The sequence below is a fragment of the Schistocerca piceifrons genome, chromosome 2 (assembly GCF_021461385.2).
Source record: "Schistocerca piceifrons isolate TAMUIC-IGC-003096 chromosome 2, iqSchPice1.1, whole genome shotgun sequence".
Taxonomy (NCBI): Eukaryota; Metazoa; Arthropoda; class Insecta; order Orthoptera; family Acrididae; genus Schistocerca; species Schistocerca piceifrons.
Genome location: NC_060139.1, coordinates 816829870 through 816849541, shown reverse-complemented (window position 1 = coordinate 816849541; position 19672 = coordinate 816829870). Strand labels below are relative to the sequence as shown.

At 43.1% G+C, this 19672-nt stretch overlaps 1 protein-coding gene across 1 annotated transcript in view; it reads right to left on the bottom strand.

The window, feature by feature from the left end:
- LOC124775893 (protein gooseberry-like) overlaps positions 1-19672 on the bottom strand; it is a 294891-nt gene that overhangs the window by 43925 nt on the left and 231294 nt on the right. The window contains 1 exon segment of the mRNA XM_047250728.1: positions 18926-19124. Within this exon segment, the coding sequence (XP_047106684.1) occupies positions 18926-19124 (199 nt within the window).

The window sequence follows — 19672 nt, the reverse complement described above, 5'->3', positions numbered from 1 at the left end:
CAAACTACACCTGTAAGTATGTAAATGCCTGTATTCATGAATTACTGTATATTATTATTATTATTGTTCTCAAACTGTAAAACCAAAACATGCCCAGTATCCTTGTAAAAATTATCACCAGACTAATAAAAGTACTACTAGGGCGAAGCTCAAACTCCTCCCTTAAATGGGGCAGGGGATTGATTATCCACTGTACTCGTATAATGCTCCCAGTAAGAATTAGCATGGGCCACCTCCATGTGAAATCAGTGGCAGACTTTTTCTGACTGTGTGAAAGGAAAATTAAGCTCATTTTTGTTGGATAGTGGGTCATAAGTGTGTGTGAAAATAGAGAGTATACTTGCTGAAGTAAAACTGAATCTGTGACACTGGTATTCAAATAGCATAGGTGGAGGTAATGTTCATTCACTCAGTTTGACAATGCTGATATTTCAAGAGGGCTAAAGTAGCTTCTGAGTTAGTATAGCAGTTCTCCCTATGGTAGTTAATAGCTGTGCAGTCATACTTGGTTTGGATTTCCTAGTTCCACATCATGTCAAAGTTGATTTAGGACGTGATTTAGGATGGTATATGGTAGAGCTGGATGGAACACCTTTTCATTTCAGTTTTACAGCTGAAAAACCAAAACTGTCACAAGGATCACCCTCAGGCCAGAGGTGGCCACCTAATGTGTGTTCAAGATCCCTCAAAATCAAATCAAGGTATATCATATCACAAGACACCTGAAAATTACTCTGGGTAGACTTAGGAGCTCATCTGCTGATTGCTTCACAAGTATGGATGAGCTTTGATTTCTCTTATTTTATTATTATGATCATTTCTCCCTATGTATGTTGGAGTCATCAAAATTCTTGAATTTGGAAGAGAAGGTTGGTGATTGAAATTTCATAAAAAGATCCCACTGCAATGAGGAACACCTTTGTTTTAATGATATCCAACCCAATCACTTATCATGCCTGTGACTCTCTCCCCTCTATTTCTTGGTAATTCAAAATGTGCCCGCCTTCATTGAACTTTGTTTTAATGACGCCCATCCCAATCACTTATCATGTCTGTGGCTCTCTCCCCTATATTTCTTGGTAATACAAAATGTGCCACCCTTCTTTGAACTTTCTCAAAATATTCTGTCAGTCCTGTCTGGTAAAGATCCCACACAGTGCAGCAGTACACCAAAAGAGGACAGATATGCATAGTGTAGGCAGCCTCTTCAGTAGATATGTTTCCTCTTCTAAGTCCTCTACCAATAAAATGCCTTCCCCGCAACATTTTCTATATGTTCTTTCCAGTTTAAGTTGTTAATAGTTGTAATTCCTAGGTATTTAGTTGAATTTATGGCCTTTATATTTGACTGATTTATCATGTAACTGAATTTTAACAGATTTCTTTTAGCACTCACATGGGTGACCTCACACTTCTCCTTATTTAGATCAGTTGCCAATTTTCACACCATACAGGTATCTTTTCTAAATCTTTTTGTGATTTGTTATGATCTTGTGATGACTTTTCTAGATGATAAATGACAGCATCATCCGCAAACAACCTAAGATAGCTGCTCAGATTGTCTCCAGAATTATTTATATGAATAAGGAACAGCAGAGAGCCTACAACACTACTTTGGGGAACACCGGAAATCACTTTTATTTTACTTGACTTTCCATCAGTTACTATGAATTGAGACCCCTATGACAGGAAATCACAAATCCAGTCGCATAACTGAGACAATATTCTATAAGCGCACAATTTGATTACAAGCTGCTTGTGAGGTATGGTGTCAAAAGCCTTCTGGGTACCCAGAAGTATATAATCAATTTGAAGTCCCTTGTTGATAGCACTCAACATTTCATGTGAGTAAAGAGATAGCTGTGTTTCACCAGAAAGGTGTTTTCAAAATCCATGTTGAATGTGTGTCAGTAGGTGGTTCTCTTCGAGGTAATTCATGAAGCTTTGAACACAATATATGTTCCAAAATCCTGTGGCAGTTCAACATTAATGACATCAGCCTGTACTTAGTGGATTACTCGTAATGCCTTTCTTGATTGCTGGTGTGATCTGTGCAACTTTCCAGTCTTTGTGTATAGATCTTTCCTCAAGTGAGCAGTTGTATGCAATTTTTAAGTATGGAGCTATTGCATCAGCACACTCTGAAAGGAACCTACAATATTGCAGTGCCTGTGTTATACTGTTTTAAGATGCAAAATTCTTTTGGCTGCAGCAACAACAGTCATTATGAAAGTCATTAAATGTATTCACAATTGTGATTATGGACAACATTCAGCTGTGGACTGGAATGATGACAATGAAAATTTATGTCGGACCAGAACTCGAACCCAGATTTCCCACTTGTCGCGAGTGGTCACCTTGTACCATTTGCCCATCCGTACATGACTCATGGCCAGACCCAAACTTCTATAAGCCGTTAACCATGTGTCTACCACCTATGTATCCAAAGGGAAAGGGACTTTGCATTGCAAATTGGAATAACACAGGCTCTGCAGTATTGTATTTATCTGCCAACAACAGACAAGTGGCTTTCAAGTAAAACATCTCTCCTGTATGAGAATATACATAGTGGATGTGTGAGTACTGATTGTAGACACATAGTTGATGACCTATGGAAGTTTGGGTATGGCACAAGTCATACACAGATAGCCAAATGATCCAGCCAATGATTGGTCCAGCCCAAATTTTAATTGCTGACATTCCATTCTATAGCTGATAGCTGATGGGTATCAGTATTCACAATTGTGAATACATTTAATGCAATTGGTATACAGTGTAGACTGGAAGACTTGCTTTTATTAAGTTATTTAAGTTGCTACACTACTCCAAGGATATCTACTTCTAAGTTACTCCATGTTGGCAGCTATTCTTCATTCAGTTTCTGGAATATTTACTTTGTCTTCTTTGGTGAAGGAAGTTTAGAAGGCTGTGTGTAGTAACTCTGCTTTAGCAGCATTGTCATCAACAGTATTTCCATTGCTATCATGCAGAGAAGGCATTCGTAGTGCCAGCATACTTTACATATGACCAAGATCCCTTTGCATTTTCTGCCAAGTTTTGAGAAAAAGTTTCACTGTGGAAACTATTACATGCATCTCACTTGAAGTTCATGCCAAATATTGAGATTCTGTAAAAGATTGCCAATCTTGGGGATTTTTTATTCGTTTAAGTTTTGCACACTTTTTTTGTTGTTTCTGCAACAGTGTTCTGACCTGTTTTGTGTGCCTCATCTAGAGAAACAGGATAAAGAGAACATGAAGAGATTGATGGCTGAACACACTTTTTAATCACCTTGGACCATTGCCTGCTATGCCTCAAACTTGGCATCATTTTCTCACTGGAAATGAACAACCTGTCTATGGGAAACTTTATGGAGTTGTGCATCATTTACAGCCTGTAATGGAAGACCTCATGATGGGATTGAAGAAGAGAGTTATAGCTCCTGGCCACACATTATCTTCGTGTCAAAGAAATCATCAGATGGCAGTAAATCAATAGGTTTTGCTGCGGCTACCATTATTTAAATCAGCGGGAGTCACAGATGCCTACCCTAAGCCTAATATCAAAGAAGCATTAGATAATCTAGGCCAGTGTCATTACTTTACATCTATGAACCTAGAAAGTGGGTACTGCATTCACAGTACTGTCTGGTCATTATCATTATCATTGTATACCATTTGGACTGAAAAAATGGTCCAGCAACTTTTCAACACCTGTTAGATGGTGTGTTATTAGCATCAAAACTAAAAGGATGTCCAGGAGTTATAGTACATTTATGTGAAGTCTTTGACAATTTTTGTGGAGCATGACCAACACTCAGCCAGAGGAAATGCCGTTTCAAATTCCAGGAAGTCCATTACTAGGGCCATATTAGTGGTAAGAATTGTGTCTGTGCCAATTTGTGGCTTGTTTATGCCATAATAAACTTCCCAGCATTCACTACTGAAGAGGAACTGCAGTCATATTTTGGTTTAGTTAATTTATACAGAACTATTATCCCAAGATTCACAGAAATTTCTATATCACTCATGCAATTATTAAAGATGGAATTAAAATTTCAGTGCTCTCTGGACTTCAAAACAGCACCTCTAAACCTGAAGGATTTATTGGCCACTGGTCTAGTTCTCATTTTTCTTGACTACCACAAAGTAATTTATAGAATCATGTGATGCTGGAAATTTTGCCTTGAGTTGCTTTTTCAGCCAGGTGGTTGATGGACAAAAACATCCAGAAGCACAAGTGTCAAGACAGCTCAATAAGGCAGAAAAAAATTATTTGACTATGGAAAAGGAAATGCTAGCACAAATATTTGGAAACACTTATTTTCACTGTTTTTTGCAGAGCCAACAACTGAAAGTAATAAGTGATTATGAGACATTGAAATAGCTGATGGGACATAAAGATCTGACAAGCTGTTTAATTAGATGGACATTATGACTGAGTGAATTCAATTTTGAAATAGTAAATCAATTGGATAAATCACATATAAATTCAAATGGTCTTGTTCGCAAAATACATGCTGTGGAATGCTCCAGGGTAGACATTGCAGAATAGCAGGAAGCACAAAGTGCTGACCCAAGACTGTCAGCAGTTTATGAAGCAACCATAATTCAGCATGGAAGATGGGGTGCTGCAAAGAAAGTGTCACCAGGAAAATTACAAAACAAGGTGTTGAGATAGGCTCATGATTCAATTTTAATGGACACAGTACTCACCATGCCACAGTAAGCAGAGTTGTACAGAACCATTGGTGGAAGACATGCAAGCAACGTGTCTACCACTACGTCAAAAGTTGCACTGCATGTGAGCAAACGGTGGAGCTCAGTCGTCAAAAAATTGCATTAAATATTTTGAAATCTATCTGATAAAAAGAGGGAAAATGACATACATTGCATCAAGCATTTGGAATAGAAACATTGGATCCATAAGACACTGATTTTGTAAAACCAAACATATATGGAAAAATAGGAGAGCATTTTGCTGATTACTGCAAAAAGAAACATACAAGAATTTGGTTACTCGGTATGAGTGATACTTTTATACCACCACATTGCATCACTTTGTCTGAGCAGATATTAAAAGAAAGAAACTCACAGTATCTTGCATTGTACGTGATACTTAACTCCCAGGTCTTTACATTAAAATGTCATTCTAGGCCATTGAGAGTGAGAACTATTGAAAGAAATGCACGATGTGTCACTCACTAGTGTGTTAATGTTCACATAATTTGAGCACACTGTTTCTAGCAAACATAATGAGTATCATGTTCACATTCTTTATACATCTAATAATAAAATCACTGTTTCATCTAGTTTGGGTTATTTTTTCTCCTATTTTCATGTGAAAAAAATTCTAATGATTTAATTAAAAGGAAGTACACCATTTAACTATGTTACACCTTATTTCCACAGTGGCAAATGTGGATTTTCCACCAGAAAACAAACTCAGTAATTGTAATCATTAACCTTCTTTCGAACAGGTACTACAGTTCTCTGAGGACCTGCACCGAATCTGAGTGGTGATGCTATGAACAACTGTTGGCATGTAGCTAAAATTATTCATATAAATAAATCCATTCCTGAAATATGACTACTTTGATTTTTATCATCAGCAGCAGATCCACTGGAATATAAGATTTTATAATTTTTGCTTATGGTTTTCAATTCAGCCCAGTTCACCCTTCTATATCATCCTTAAATTTATAACCACCACAGATATTCCCTGTATATGCCACATGAACAATAATGGTCCTGCAACAAAGGTTTGGAATGTGCTGAAGCCACTTACACAGCTAAAGAATTCTCAGTTTGAGAAGGACATATTGAGTTCTCTTTGCTAGAAAATTGGGACTCCACTCACCAAGGTGGTCAGACATCAATGGAAATGATGGTTAAACATAAAACAGAATGGCTGAGCAACAACTTTGACAGTTTCCTCCTAAATGTGAGTTAAGACCACTGAATTCCTAAACGAAGAGCACTTTTATAGATCCATTCTGTTTAAAGGTGTGCCAGGAAAGGGACAAGATAATGATTTAAAGTCCCATCAATGATGAGGTCAATTAGGATTGGGAAATGGCAGTGCTATTTCGAAGGATCCATCCCGGATCTTGCCTTGAGTGATTAAAGGAAATCATGAAAAACCTAAATGTGGATGGTTGGGAGGATTTGAACCACCAACCTCTCGAGTATGAGTCCAGTGCCTTACCACAGTGCCACCTCCTTTGTAACATGTAATGTATGTCACAAAAAGAAAGAAAGTCCCATGCACTGCTCTCCATGCAGGAATTGTTGTACTGCCACACTGAGCCCTTCATCATTTGCCCTATGCAGTGGCTATACGCTGTCTCCATATTGTATGAGTTCACCCTGTTCCACCCCAAGAAATCCACTCCACCATCACAGCAACTGCCACCCTAAATATCACCCATACATTAATTTATCTACTTGACTTACTCTTTCAGATCCTACCCTCTGAAAACTAGATGTAATGAAATAACACTTTGTTGGATATCACTTTTCTCACATCCATAGATCTCTGGTGTTAGCTGTCCACATATCAATGGAATATGGCCACACATCAGTGGAACAACTATTAGAGCGCATGAAAAGGTGTTTTACTAAACATCACCATGAACTTGTAACACTAGGAACACCATCCTCAGCAGCCTGCATAATCTTAACCATAGCAGGTATTGTTTACTACCAAAACAAGTGCGGAATTGCCCAAATTCTATAGCTACAAACTCTCAACCTGCAGGTTCATACCAGTAATTTTGGTGCCAATGAGTGGTACGCTGTTAAAGGACAGTACCAGTCATGAACCTAGAACTCTGTCTGTGTGCCATACACTTGTGAAACAGCAAAGGAACTGTAAATGGTGTAAAGGGATCAAGTGACACTGTGTGTGAAGTAAGGGACATGAAGCACAAATAACTGACTATATCAGTGCTTATGTTGCAGCCATTTCACAGATAGGAATCTGGAGGACCAGATTTTTCTAGGGGGAAGGAAGTGTGATGCCAAGGGCCACAGTTACAGCCCATCGTTGTAACTAAGACATTACCAGCCATCTGCAGGAGCCACAATCAGTAACTGGCCAATGCAGCAACTTCCACCATGTGCCTGCTTCCACACTAACCTATTTCTGCCTAATGACAGCTGGACCTTGGGACAATGGCCAGTCATTTCTGCATTTGTTGAGGATAAAACTAAGGATCCTTCGCCCTGTACCACAGGCACTAGTTACAGCCTGCTGTATTCCAGTGACACCAGTTGATGCCACGGCCAGCTTGTTATGGCTGAAAACATGAGATTTCCTCTGACGCAGAGGCATTTGGCACAATAGGTGCTTGCTACCACTCACAGAGCTGCGCTGAGAGGTCAACACATCATTTTCCATGATCACCAGGGATTAACATAAGCAGTATAAAAGGCTTTCAAATGTAAACAAATACCAATAAAGGGTTTCTTGTGTTCATGAGCTGCCTTCTTCTGGTACTGCCACTTCCATCTCTGGTAGAGAATCACCACCCACGCTAAGCCATGTTAGACAACCCATTATAAATCAATGACTGAGTACAATTATATCTTAATTATCCAGCTATCATGTCATCACCAGAGTTAGAGTATTCTCCTTTTTGCTAGGAAATGTGTTTAGCTTTCTTTATTACTTGAGGATTTTTGAATACTGTTTAAAGGAAGGCAGAAACAGAATATATGATTTCAGTGTTTCTGTCAGGAAACAATTGTGGTGATGGCTACTAGAAAAAGTAACTGTTATATTCAAAAACAGTTATTAAAAATAGTGGTACAGGAGATGTACAATGATCAGCCAGAGCATTATGACCACCAACCTACTATCAATATAAACCTGTCCAGGCGATAGCAGCATCATCTGACAAGGAATGACTATAGTTGGACACATGCATGGTGCATGTAGTATCAGTGAGGGTGCTGTTTGTGTGTAGAATGGAGAAGGCATGCTATGTATCTGAGTTTGACTGAGGGCAGAATGTGACGGCCCAGAGGCTCATCACAAGCATTTCGGAAACTGCACAGCTTCTTGTGTGTTTGAGGAGTGCTGTGCTGAGCATCTTCAACATGTGGCAAAACCAAGATGAAACCACATTGAGATGTGGGGTTGGGCGGCCACTCCTCATTACAGATGTCAGGCATTGTTCGCTGGGCAGACTGGTAAAACTGGACAGGTGGCAAACCGTGTTGAAACTAACATCAGACTTTAATGCTGAGCATAGTAAAATTGTGTCCGAACACACCACGCACCAAACACTCCTAATGACAAGCCTACATAGCCAACTATGACTGAAATGAGCATGTGACCATTGGCATTGGACATTACCGCAGTGGCAAAGTATTGCATGGTCTGATGAATCTCAGTACCTTCTTCATCTTGCTGATGGAAGGGCACAAATCCATCATCTTCCAGGGGAACAGCTCCATGACACATGTACTGTGGGAAGGAGGCAAACTGACAGTGGCTCTATTATACTCTGGGAAACATTCACATGGGCATCCATGGGTCTGGTGGAGCTCCTGCAAGGCACCATGATGGCCATGGAGTATTGTACACTGGTTACAGACCACATGCACACCTCAGACAATCATGTTTCCCAATACTAGTGGCATTTTTCAACAAGATAATGCCTCTTGTCACAAGCCCATGAGTATGATGGAGTGGTTCAAGGAACACAGTGGCCTGTTCTACCTGATGTGTTTGTCTCCTCATCTTGCCAGATCTGAGCTCGATCGAACACATCTGGGATGTGATTGAACATGGCATCAGAGCTCATTGCCTCACTCCCTCCCCCTACCCCCACCACATATTACTCCTGTTATCCATGCCAAAGGTGGATATACTGGTCATTAGGAAGGTGTGTGGAAGTATATGTGGATGCAATCAAAATAATATCAAAAATTAAAAAAGTGTAAGGCCAATTGCATGGAATGTTTAATGCAGTTTCAGTTAAAGTTCATATGTATTGAAGTGAATGTAGGGTAGAAAGAAAAAAAAAGCAAGAAATGTAATTTTTAAGATGAGTTCTTCGACGTATACTATTAGATGGAATAAAACTTTAGGTATAAGAAAACAACTTAAAATGGAACCATTTCAGAAGAAAATTTTAAAAAGGCAGAAAGTGACATGACCATTTGCAGAAGATGCCTGAACATAGATTTCCAACAGCAATCATGAACTATGCTCCTAGTGGAAGAAGAAATATCGTAAAGCTAAGAATGAATTATCCAATGGAACAACCTTTGGTTTAGCCTAATCCTTAAAGAAAAGAAAACAACCTGAACCTAACTCATCTAAATATTTAGCCATCAGACAATGGGAACTCCAGGCAGGAATATCAACAATGTAGGAAAAGATAGAGTGCTACTACCATAAAGAAGAAATGCCAAGTTGGAGATAGGCACATTTTAAAGAACACACACACACACACACACACACACACACACACACACACACACACACACGCACACACACACACACACACACACACACACACACACACACACAAGACTGCCAACTCCAGCAGCATCACGTGGCATGCAAGGAAATTACATTTTTATAACTGAAAGTAGCTGGATCTAGAAATACGGGCCACTTTAAGGTCCAAGGGACACTAGCAGCCATGAGGGGCACCATGATGAGAGGGACACCAGAGGTGCTCCTTGGACAAAATCTATACTCAGTGTGTGTTATAACTAATAATGAAAACAATCTATTTCCATGCTCACTTGATTAAGATCTATTTTTAATGGTTTTATTAAGAGCTCAAGGAGTGACAACTATGACAACTAATGTATGAGGGAAGCTGGACGAAGGGGGGGTGGGGGGGCGGGGGGTGGCAAATGATGCATTGCTTGTGCAGCAAATTGAAAGGATTGAAAGGGGGAGGGCACCAAATGATACGTCGTTTAAAAGTGTTATTGATCTGGCCCTGCATTGGGTGCTGCATTATAAGCCTCAACCATTGTGGGAGCTTACATTATGAGGAAGTTGAATATCAGAATCTCTAGATGTCTCTCGTCAGTGGCACCTAACAGTAGATAAAAATTATTGTCTTCACAAATAATGGGACATCAGTGAAGTCTACACAATCTACTTAATATACACTCTAACTGCTTGATGAAACTTAAGACAGTTTCCACTGGCAGTGTATACTGTTAATACTGCTAGTTTGTTTGTTTCCAGATCCACTGTTGTGTACAGCATCTGAAAAGCTGTAGCAAATCAGTCACTAACCAGGGTTTGAGAGTCAACACTGATTTTTACACACATTGCCATTCCCTGTTTTCCTTTTGGTTGTCCAATAGTACGACTTTAAGTTGTACATATTTAGATTTATATCTGTTCAGTTTCAATGACTTTGAAATGGAGTTTTGATGAACATATTTACTGATAATTTTTTTTCTTCCATTTTCTGGAGTCCACCCATTTCGGCTTATGAGGCTTCCTATGTTTTGATAGAAGATACTAAAGGAATGTTTTTTCAGACCCACGGTTTCATCATTAAGTCTTTCATTCATTCATCACATTCTGGGCATTCCATCAAGAAGGAGATCATTCAAGGATATGAGGCAAAGACATCATAGGAATGTAATGTTTACACTGTGTTAACGATAAGTTGTTACTGCACTGCTTAATAAATTTCACGCTTACGGCATTTAAATTTACTCAAATAAATTAGTAAGGAAGATGCTACTTTGAAACGTGCTGCAGCCTCCTCAGTTGTATTACACAGCAACTATTAGCAGTTTAATATTTATGATTACAAGGGTTTTTACAGTGAACATTTTTAACAAGCAATAATACCAGGTCATGTTTATGGTACATTATTGTATGACGTACAGTTTTGCAACAAACACTACTACATGCCATTTAGCTCTCAGAAATTTTCAATCACTGACTATATCTTACTTCTAGAGTATACAACTCCTCTGTAAACCCTTGACAAAGAAGCATGAATTTTTTTGTGTAACTTGCATTGTAGCTGTGTATATCACAGTTCACTTGAAACTGATTCTTATTTTCAACAACAAAATCCATTAAGGCATAAATATATTGGGAAGTAAATGTAAGAATCTCAAGATCCTTAAAAATGTTTCTGAAAGATATATGGTTACCCACTTTACACAATATTCTTACTGCTTTCTTCTGCTGAACAGATGCTTTGCTTTACTTTAGGTGCACTGTGCCAAAAGATAATTCCATAAAACAACAGGGAATGAAAATTCGTCAAATAAGCCAACACCTTTATGGTATGTCAACGCAATGGCAGATGCTTTAAGGACACAACAAAGAGAGCTGAGCTTCTTGATTGGCTTACCATGTTCTGAGTTTGTTTTAAAATTTTATACAGTTGGACCCTAAGGAATTATACACACTGTGCTTTTTTTTAGTGAATGAACATTCAAGTCCACTTGTGCTCCTCAACATCTTTACTGCATGTTTGAAGTTGCACAATACAAGTTTTTGTGAGAGTAAGGCTGTTAGCTGTGAACCCCTTGTATGACAGTTGGTCAAAGGAATGGAAACACCATGAGAAATGCTTATTTGACCTGCTTATGTCAGACCTAAGTGAATTCAAATGTGGTGCTCATATGGTTGATGCTTGCGAAAACAAGGGAGCAGAAGTATTTGGTGTATCACGGAGCACTGTATCAAGGATTTGTATCACAGGGAGAGCAGAGAACTTGTCAGCACCAGAACAACGAAAAAGGAATTTCATAAGGAGGGAATAATAGTGATGCAAAAGCCTATAACTGAAAACATTGTTCTGATGCCTTAAAATATGGACTATCGTGCAATGGAAGAATGTTTTTTTTGGTCAGATGAGCCTTGTCTCACACTGTTTCCAACTTCTGGCTGAGTTTAATCTCAAGACTGAAACATGGTGCAGCATGGTGATGATTTCAGCAGCCGTATCATTGTGTTCCACAGTTTTCATGGTTGCTTTGCAAGCTTTCATTACTGCTAAGGATTATGTGACCATTTTGGCTGATCAAATCAGTCTCATGCTACATCATTTGTTCCCAACTGTGATGTCGGTTGGTTGGTTGTTTGAGGTTAAAGGGACCAAACAGCAAGGTCATCAGTCCCTTGTTTCAAATAGACTCCATTCCGCTAACGGGACATCTCAGAAAAGTCAGAACAATAAAACGGAAAAAGGGGAAACGTAAAAGGGCAGTCACGTTGTCAATAGTAAAAACAAATGAGGGAAGTTGGCAAGAGAACGAACCCAACACTATGCTGAAGCAGCATAGGCAAGACCACATGTGACTTAAAAGGTACAACTGCTATAATGCAGAAAGTACGTATGGGAATAGAAAAACTAACCAAGCCTTAAAAAGAAGAGGTAAAAACAGAGTAAAAGGGAAAGAAAAGAGGATTCCGGTCAGGGAGGTGAATCGGGAATCTCTGAACACTGCCTACAGTGGGAGACACCCAAACACTCACCGCCCTGCCCCAACACCAGAGGGAGATTAAAAACTTTAAAACTGAGAATAAAAACCACTCTCCCGGAGGAAACCTAGAACCAGAGAGACCATCCGGGAATCGTCAGCCAACATCAAATGGAAAGTGTGGGGGAGTCTGTACTTAGCACGCAGAGCCAAAAGAAGGGGCCACTGACTGGAAGGCTCCACAACCACATAGCGGGGGTGGCTCATCACGCAAAAGGAAACCATGGGTCAGCCTGGTATGGCCAATGCGGAGACGACACAGTGTGGTCGAGTCCTTGCGGGAGAGGCGAAAGGAAGAACGCCATGGACCTGGATTCACCTTAATGGCACGAAGTTTATTAGACAGTGGAGTAGCCTCCCAAGAATTGGCCCATGACTGTGCAAAGTGGGATTTGATGTGAAGCCGTAAATCCGCTGCAGGAGGGGTTACAGAAAACGGGGGGTAAGTAACTGTTCCCCCAGCCAAACGATCAGCGAGCTCATTACCCGGGATACCCACATGGCCCGGGACCCATAGGAAGTCAATGGAACAAGCAGCACGGTGAAGATCAGCGAGATGGTCATGGATGGCAGAGACCAAGGGATGGCGCGAAAAACACCGGTCAATAGCAAGAAGGCCACTCATCGAGTCCGTACATAACAAAACGCGGTTTTGTTGGGATTGTTTAATAAAGGTAAGGGCCCGGGAAATTGCCATCAATTCCGCAGTAAACACCCCACATGAGGGTGGCAGCAGATGATTTTCCGTTCCAACAAAGGACGTGAAGGCATACCCAACATGATCAGCAGATTTAGAGCCATCAGTGTAAAAAACAACAGCATCCCGAAACTCCCATAAAATTTGGCGGAAAAAGGAACGGAACACCACCGGGGGGATGGAATCTTTCGGACCGCGGCGGAGATCCATCCGAATTCGAGGCCGAGGAACTAACCAAGGAGGGGTGGAGGGGAGGGAGCGAGGAAGACAGGACAAAGAAGGAAGCCGAAAATCACGGTTAAGAGACGCAAGGCGCAGTCCAACCGGTAAACCCGCCCGAGGGCGGGAGTCAGGCGGGCGACGTCCATGGTCTGGGAATAGAATAGAATAGGAAGGATGAGCGGGAGAAGAACGGATAGTAAGGGCATAAGACACCAGAAGCTGGGACCGCCAAACAGAAAGGGGGGGGGGGGATCCCAGCTTCAACCAGGAGACTATCAACAGGGCTAGTAGGGAAGGCACCGGTGGCCAAACGGATACCACGATGGTGGACCGGATCCAGCACGTGCAGCGTGGAAGGAGCAGCTGAACCATAAACTTGACAACCATAGTCCAAACGTGACAGAACTAGAGCACGATAAAGACGGAGGAGGAGGGAACGGTCCGCACCCCAAGAGGAGTGGGCAAGGAAGCGAAGGACATTGAGTTTACGGAAACATCCTACCTTCAGGAGTCTGATATGGGGCAGCCAAGTGAGCTTGTTGTCGAAAAGAAGACCTAGGAAACGAAACTGTGGAACCACAGGCAATCTTTGTGCAGCGAGATAGAGCTCTGGATCAGGGTGGACCATAGTACAGCGACAGAAGTGGACCACCCGCGATTTTAAACGAGAGAATTGAAACCCGTGTGAAAGGGTCCATGCAGAGGCACGCCGTATAGCCACCTGGAGCTGCCGTTCTGCAGATGGCATCGAGGAGGAACTAACCCAAATGCAGAAATCATCCACATACAGGACAGGGGCAACCAAGGGACCGACAGAGGCCACAAGTCCATCGATAGCAATGAGGAAAAGAAGGACACTCAAGACAGAACCCTGTGGGATGCCCGTCTCCTGGGTCTGTGGAGAACTAAAAGCAGTACCAACTCGAACTCTGAATGACCGATGGATCAGGAACTGGCGGATAAAAATCGGGAGTGGGCCCCGAAGACCCCACTGATGAAGGGTTAGTAAGATGTGATGGCGCCAGGCCGTGTCATAGGCCTTGCGAAGGTCAAAAAACACTGCAACCAAATGGCGGCGCTGAGAAAAAGCCTGCCGAACTGCGGATTCCAAGCGAAGTAAATGATCGATTGGAGATCGTCCCTCTCGAAAGCCACACTGGTAAGGGGACAATAGATCCCGAGATTCGAGGACCCAAGTGAGCCGACGGGCTACCATCCGTTCAAGTAACTTACAACCAACATTGGTCAAACTAATTGGCCGATAGCTGTCAACAGATAGGGGGTTCTGACCAGGCTTAAGGACAGGAACCACAATGCTATCCCTCCACTGAGAAGGGAAGTCACCCTGGAGCCAGATACGGTTAAACACCCGAAGAAGATGGTGCCGTTGTGGAGCACTGAGATGTTGAAGCAGCTGGTTATGAATGGAATCTGGGCCAGGGGCCGTATCGTGAGAAGAAGATAGAGCAGAAAGAATTTCCCATTCAGTGAAAGGTTCGTTGTAAGATTCTGACTCACAAGTGGTGAAACATAAGGTGACAGCTTCAGCCTGCTGTTTTTGATGAAGGAAAGCAGCTGGATAGGAGGCCGACGCTGATGCCACTGCAAAATGGGTCGCAAGATGTTCTGCGAGAACTAATGGGTCCGTACAAATGCCATCTGGGAGGTGAAGGCCTGGGAGGGTGGACTGCCGATGGCAACCTTGGAGAGAGCGAAGTGTAGCCCATACCCGTGACAGAGGGACAGTGGAACCAAGGGAAGAAACGAATCGTTCCCAACATATCCGCTTGCTCTGCTTGATTAAATAACGGGCTTTAGCGCGAAGGCGCTTAAAGGTAGAAAGGCTGGCTACAGATGGGTGCCTCTTAAAGTGTTGCAAAGCTCGACGGCGATCACGGATGGCAATGGCAATGGCCGTACTCCACCACGGGACTTGCCGACGACGAAATTGTCCAGATGAGCGCGGAACAGCAAGGTTAGCAGCGCGAACAATCGCGTCAGACACGTCACGTAGGACGTCATCAATACAACCCGACAAAGAGGGAGAAAACTCGACCTGTGCAGTATATAGAGGCCAATCGGCGCGGTGGAAAGACCAACGAGGTAACCTCTCCATCGGGGAGCGGGAAGGGAGCTTGATAATCAACGGGAAATGGTCACTATCACAAAGGTCGTCATGTGGCGACCAGTGTAATGAAGGGAGGAGAGAGGGAGAAGCAAGAGAAAGATCAATGGCAGAAAAGGTACCATGACCAGCACTGAAATGAGTAGGGGAGCCATCATTAAGAAGGCACAGGTCGTGGTCTGCAATAAATTGGTCTATAAGAAGACCTCGTCTAGATGGAAAAGCACTGCCCCACAAAGGATGATGAGCATTAAAATCCCCAAGGAGGAGGAAGGGAGGAGGAAGTTGCTGAAGAAGGGTGGTTAAGGCAGCAGGTGTAAGAGTCCTGTCAGGAGGGAGATAAAGATTGCATACTGTGACTGCAGAGTCTAAGTGGACCCTAACAGCAACCGCTTCCAATGTAGTTTGGAGAGGAATCCACGTGCTAGCAATGTCTGTACGGACCAACGTACAAACGCCACCAGAAGCCCGCAAGGGTCCGACCCGATTTCGACAGAAAACACGGAACCCACGGAGGGTCGGTGAGTGAGCATCAGTAAAATGAGATTCCTGGAGAACCACACAAGCTGCTGAGTAGGACGAAAGAAGGGATTTCAATTCCGGAAGGTGACGATAGTATCCATTACAATTCCATTGGAGAACCACAGAACGATGGTTTAAATGAGGGCTGAACACGCTAAATCCAGTCATACCGCCGGGTCCCCACCCGTCACCGACAAGGAGGGGGCGACATCCATAAACGACAGGTCAGAATCCAGTTGTGAAGTCGGGGAAGGGACCTCCGGTGACACCAGAGGCTCTTTGTCCCGGGACTTATGTTTCTTCTTCTTTTCAGGCTGAGATCGAGGAGGGCTGTGTGGCATAATGGAGCCAGCTGCAGCAAGATCAGGAACAGAAAGAGACCGGGCGACCTGTGGGCCGATAGACCGCGGCTCTCGCGGTCGCCGCGCTGCAGCAGACCTTTGACCTGGAAGGTGCCGGGAAGGGACATCTCGGGAGACGCGCCCTTGACCAGCAGACGCCGAAGGAGTGGGACACTTCTCCGGCTGGGGAGGGGGAGCAGTGCCCAGAGGAGAAGGTGTGGGAGCCGCAGGGGAGGGGGGAAGGAGAGGGGTCCGGGATGGGGGTAAGGAAGGGGGAGGAAGGGATGAAGATGTAACCAAGGCGTAACTAGATGTCATGGACACAGGGTGCAATCGTGCATATTTCTTACGGGCCTCTGTGTAGCTTAAACGATCAAGGGACTTATACTCCTGTATCTTTTTTTCTTTCTTATAGACTGGGCAATCTGCTGAACGTGGAGAATGACTACCATGACAATTTACACATACAGGAGGGGGAACACAGGGACTCCCCTCATGGAGTGGACGTCCACAGTCACCACAGAGAGGGTCCTGGGAACAGCGAGAAGACATGTGGCCAAAACGCAAGCACTTAAAACACCTCATAGGAGGAGGGATGTACGGCTTCACATCACAGCGATAGACCATAATCTTAACTTTCTCAGGAAGGATATCCCCTTCAAAGGCCAGGATAAAGGCACCAGTATCAATACGATTATCTTTAGGACCCTTCTGAACACGCCGAACAAAGTGAACACCCCGCCGTCCGAGATTGTCCCGAAGTTCCTCATCAGTTTGAAGGATGAGGTCTCTGTGAAAAATCACACCTTGTACCATATTTAGAGACTGGTGAGGGGTAATGGACACGGGTATTGTGCCAAGATGGGTACAGGCACGAAGGGCCGCAGATTGGGCAGCCGAAGCAGTTTTTATTAGCAACGAACCCGACCGCATCTTGCTCAGGGAGTCCACTTCGCCAAACTTGTCTTCAATGTGTTCCACAAAGAATAAAGGTTTGACACTGGTGAAAGTATCTCCATCAGTCCTGGTGCAAACTAGATAACGGGGGAAAGGTTTTGCCCCTAGACGACGGGCCTGACCCTCCTCCCAGGGGGTAGCCATGGAAGGGAAGGCCGAAGGGGCAAGAGAAGCAGCACTTGAGGAATCAGTACCACGCAGAGAGACGGCTGCAGAAGAGCGGCCAGAGTTTTGGACCCATATGCGTTTCATCTGCATAGCGTCCGCCCTGATACCACCCACTCCGATCAGGGGCTCTCCTCACGGGCGCCACCCAGCCACAGCAAGGGCCGTCTGGCACGGCGGCCATTGCCGGGAGTTCCGATGCTCCAGGATGACGAGCAACCACTCCAAGGCATGCATGAGGAGGTCACAGCTCAGGTATCAGAAGTGTGATCCCTGTGTGTTCAGGGGGCTCAACCAAAAGGGTACATAGCGACCCCACCACACGGGCTGGCTACCGTGCTGGCTATGCACCCTAGCATCAGACAACGACGTAAAAGAAAAGGTGGAATGTACTAAGAGGGCACACGTCGGAGACACTAGGTAAGGTGCTCTTCCCCAAATGGCTCACACTACGGAAGAGAAATTTTGGAATGGAGGTCAAACCCCAGAGGGGACCAAGGAATGCCAAAAGGAGGAGATGATTACGCAACAAAGCCGGAGTGTAAAACCAACAGAACCAGGAGGATAGCGGGGGCCAACATAAGCAAGGACACCAATAGAGGGAGAGGAGAGGGCGAGGGGAAAGGGGTATGGAGGGGAAAGGAGGGGAAGGGAAAGGAAATGCAGCCCGGGAGAGAAAGAAGGCTGCAATGGCTCGGAGCCCTGTGCTCGCCACGCACGTATCCACAAAAGAGTTGTGGACCCCCTGGGGGGAACTGTGATGTTGCTTTCCAAGATAACTGGGCTCCTGTTCACACAGCCTGCATCATCCAGGACTGGTTTTGTGAGCACAAGAATGAGTTGTTACATCTCCCCTGGTCACCACAGTCACCACATATCGGTATTATTGAGCCTTTGTGATCTGCTTTGGAGAGAAGGGTGCATGATCCCTATCCACTTTCATCATCATTACCAGGACATGTTACTATTTTGCAGGTACAACGGTTTAAGATTCCCTTGAAAATTTTACAGGACCTGTATTTATCCATTTCAAGATGACTGGAAGCTGTTTTGAATGCCAGTGGTTCTCCTACATTATATAAAAGGTATGGTAATGTGTTGTGTTTTTGGTGTATTTTTGTCCATCCTCAGTATGCCTATTTAGGTATCATCTAACTAATGTAATTGATGACCATCATTAAGTCAAATTGTTACCTGCATCCTTAACTATTAATTGGCAATCTTCTTTTCCAACATAATTGTCCAAAGAGGTTGAATCACAATTGCTTTGCTGCAGCTTACAATTAGCTTTAAAATATCTTTTTTCTGGTAATCAAAGACCAAGGCATTAAAGATTAGTTCACTTACTCACTATATTAGGATATGTTTGAGATCTTATTTATGTTGTTCATTTGAACTGACGTACCCATAGCTGTCAAGGCCAAAATGGTGAGTCCACTGTTGTTCACTAGACACTCTTGATCCCCACATGTCAGCTGCTACCTGCTGGTAATCGAACTGATCTGATGTTTGCTGCTGGCAGCTGGGCAGGAAGCTGGACTGGGTCTGGTACCCTGCAGATGGTCTCATCCAGCTAGAGCTCACACATCCAGCCATGTGAGCTCCTGTCCAGCAATACAAAGGCATTAAGCCACATGTAACTCAAATAGAATAGAAATTGAATGTACTTAATAATTATGTTACACATTGGTAATTTCATTCATCAGTATGAAAGAATATTTAATTATGCTTTTGGAGAACTGTGCTGTTTATGTTCTGGCACATGCAGCGTCAGATTTCACACAATTCACTGTCCATTTTCAGATTTATTACAATCAAATATAACTTTAAAATCTAGAAACAGGAGATAGTCATGGGTAACAGGTCCACGCCACACTGTTACAGGATTATTAGAATACATACAGCACTTGGCAGATAGTCTAACTGTACTTACACATACATAATCTGCAAATTAATGTGAAGTGCATGACAGAGGATATTTAGCAATGTCCCAAGTAAGGTTCGTTCCTATTCAAATTGTATATGTAGTGTAGGAAGAATGACTGCTTAAATGCCTCCGTGCACATGGTAGCTAGTTTAATGTTTTCTTTGCAGCCCCTGTGGAAGTGATACATAGGGGCTCAAGAATATTTCTAATTCTTCATTTAATATT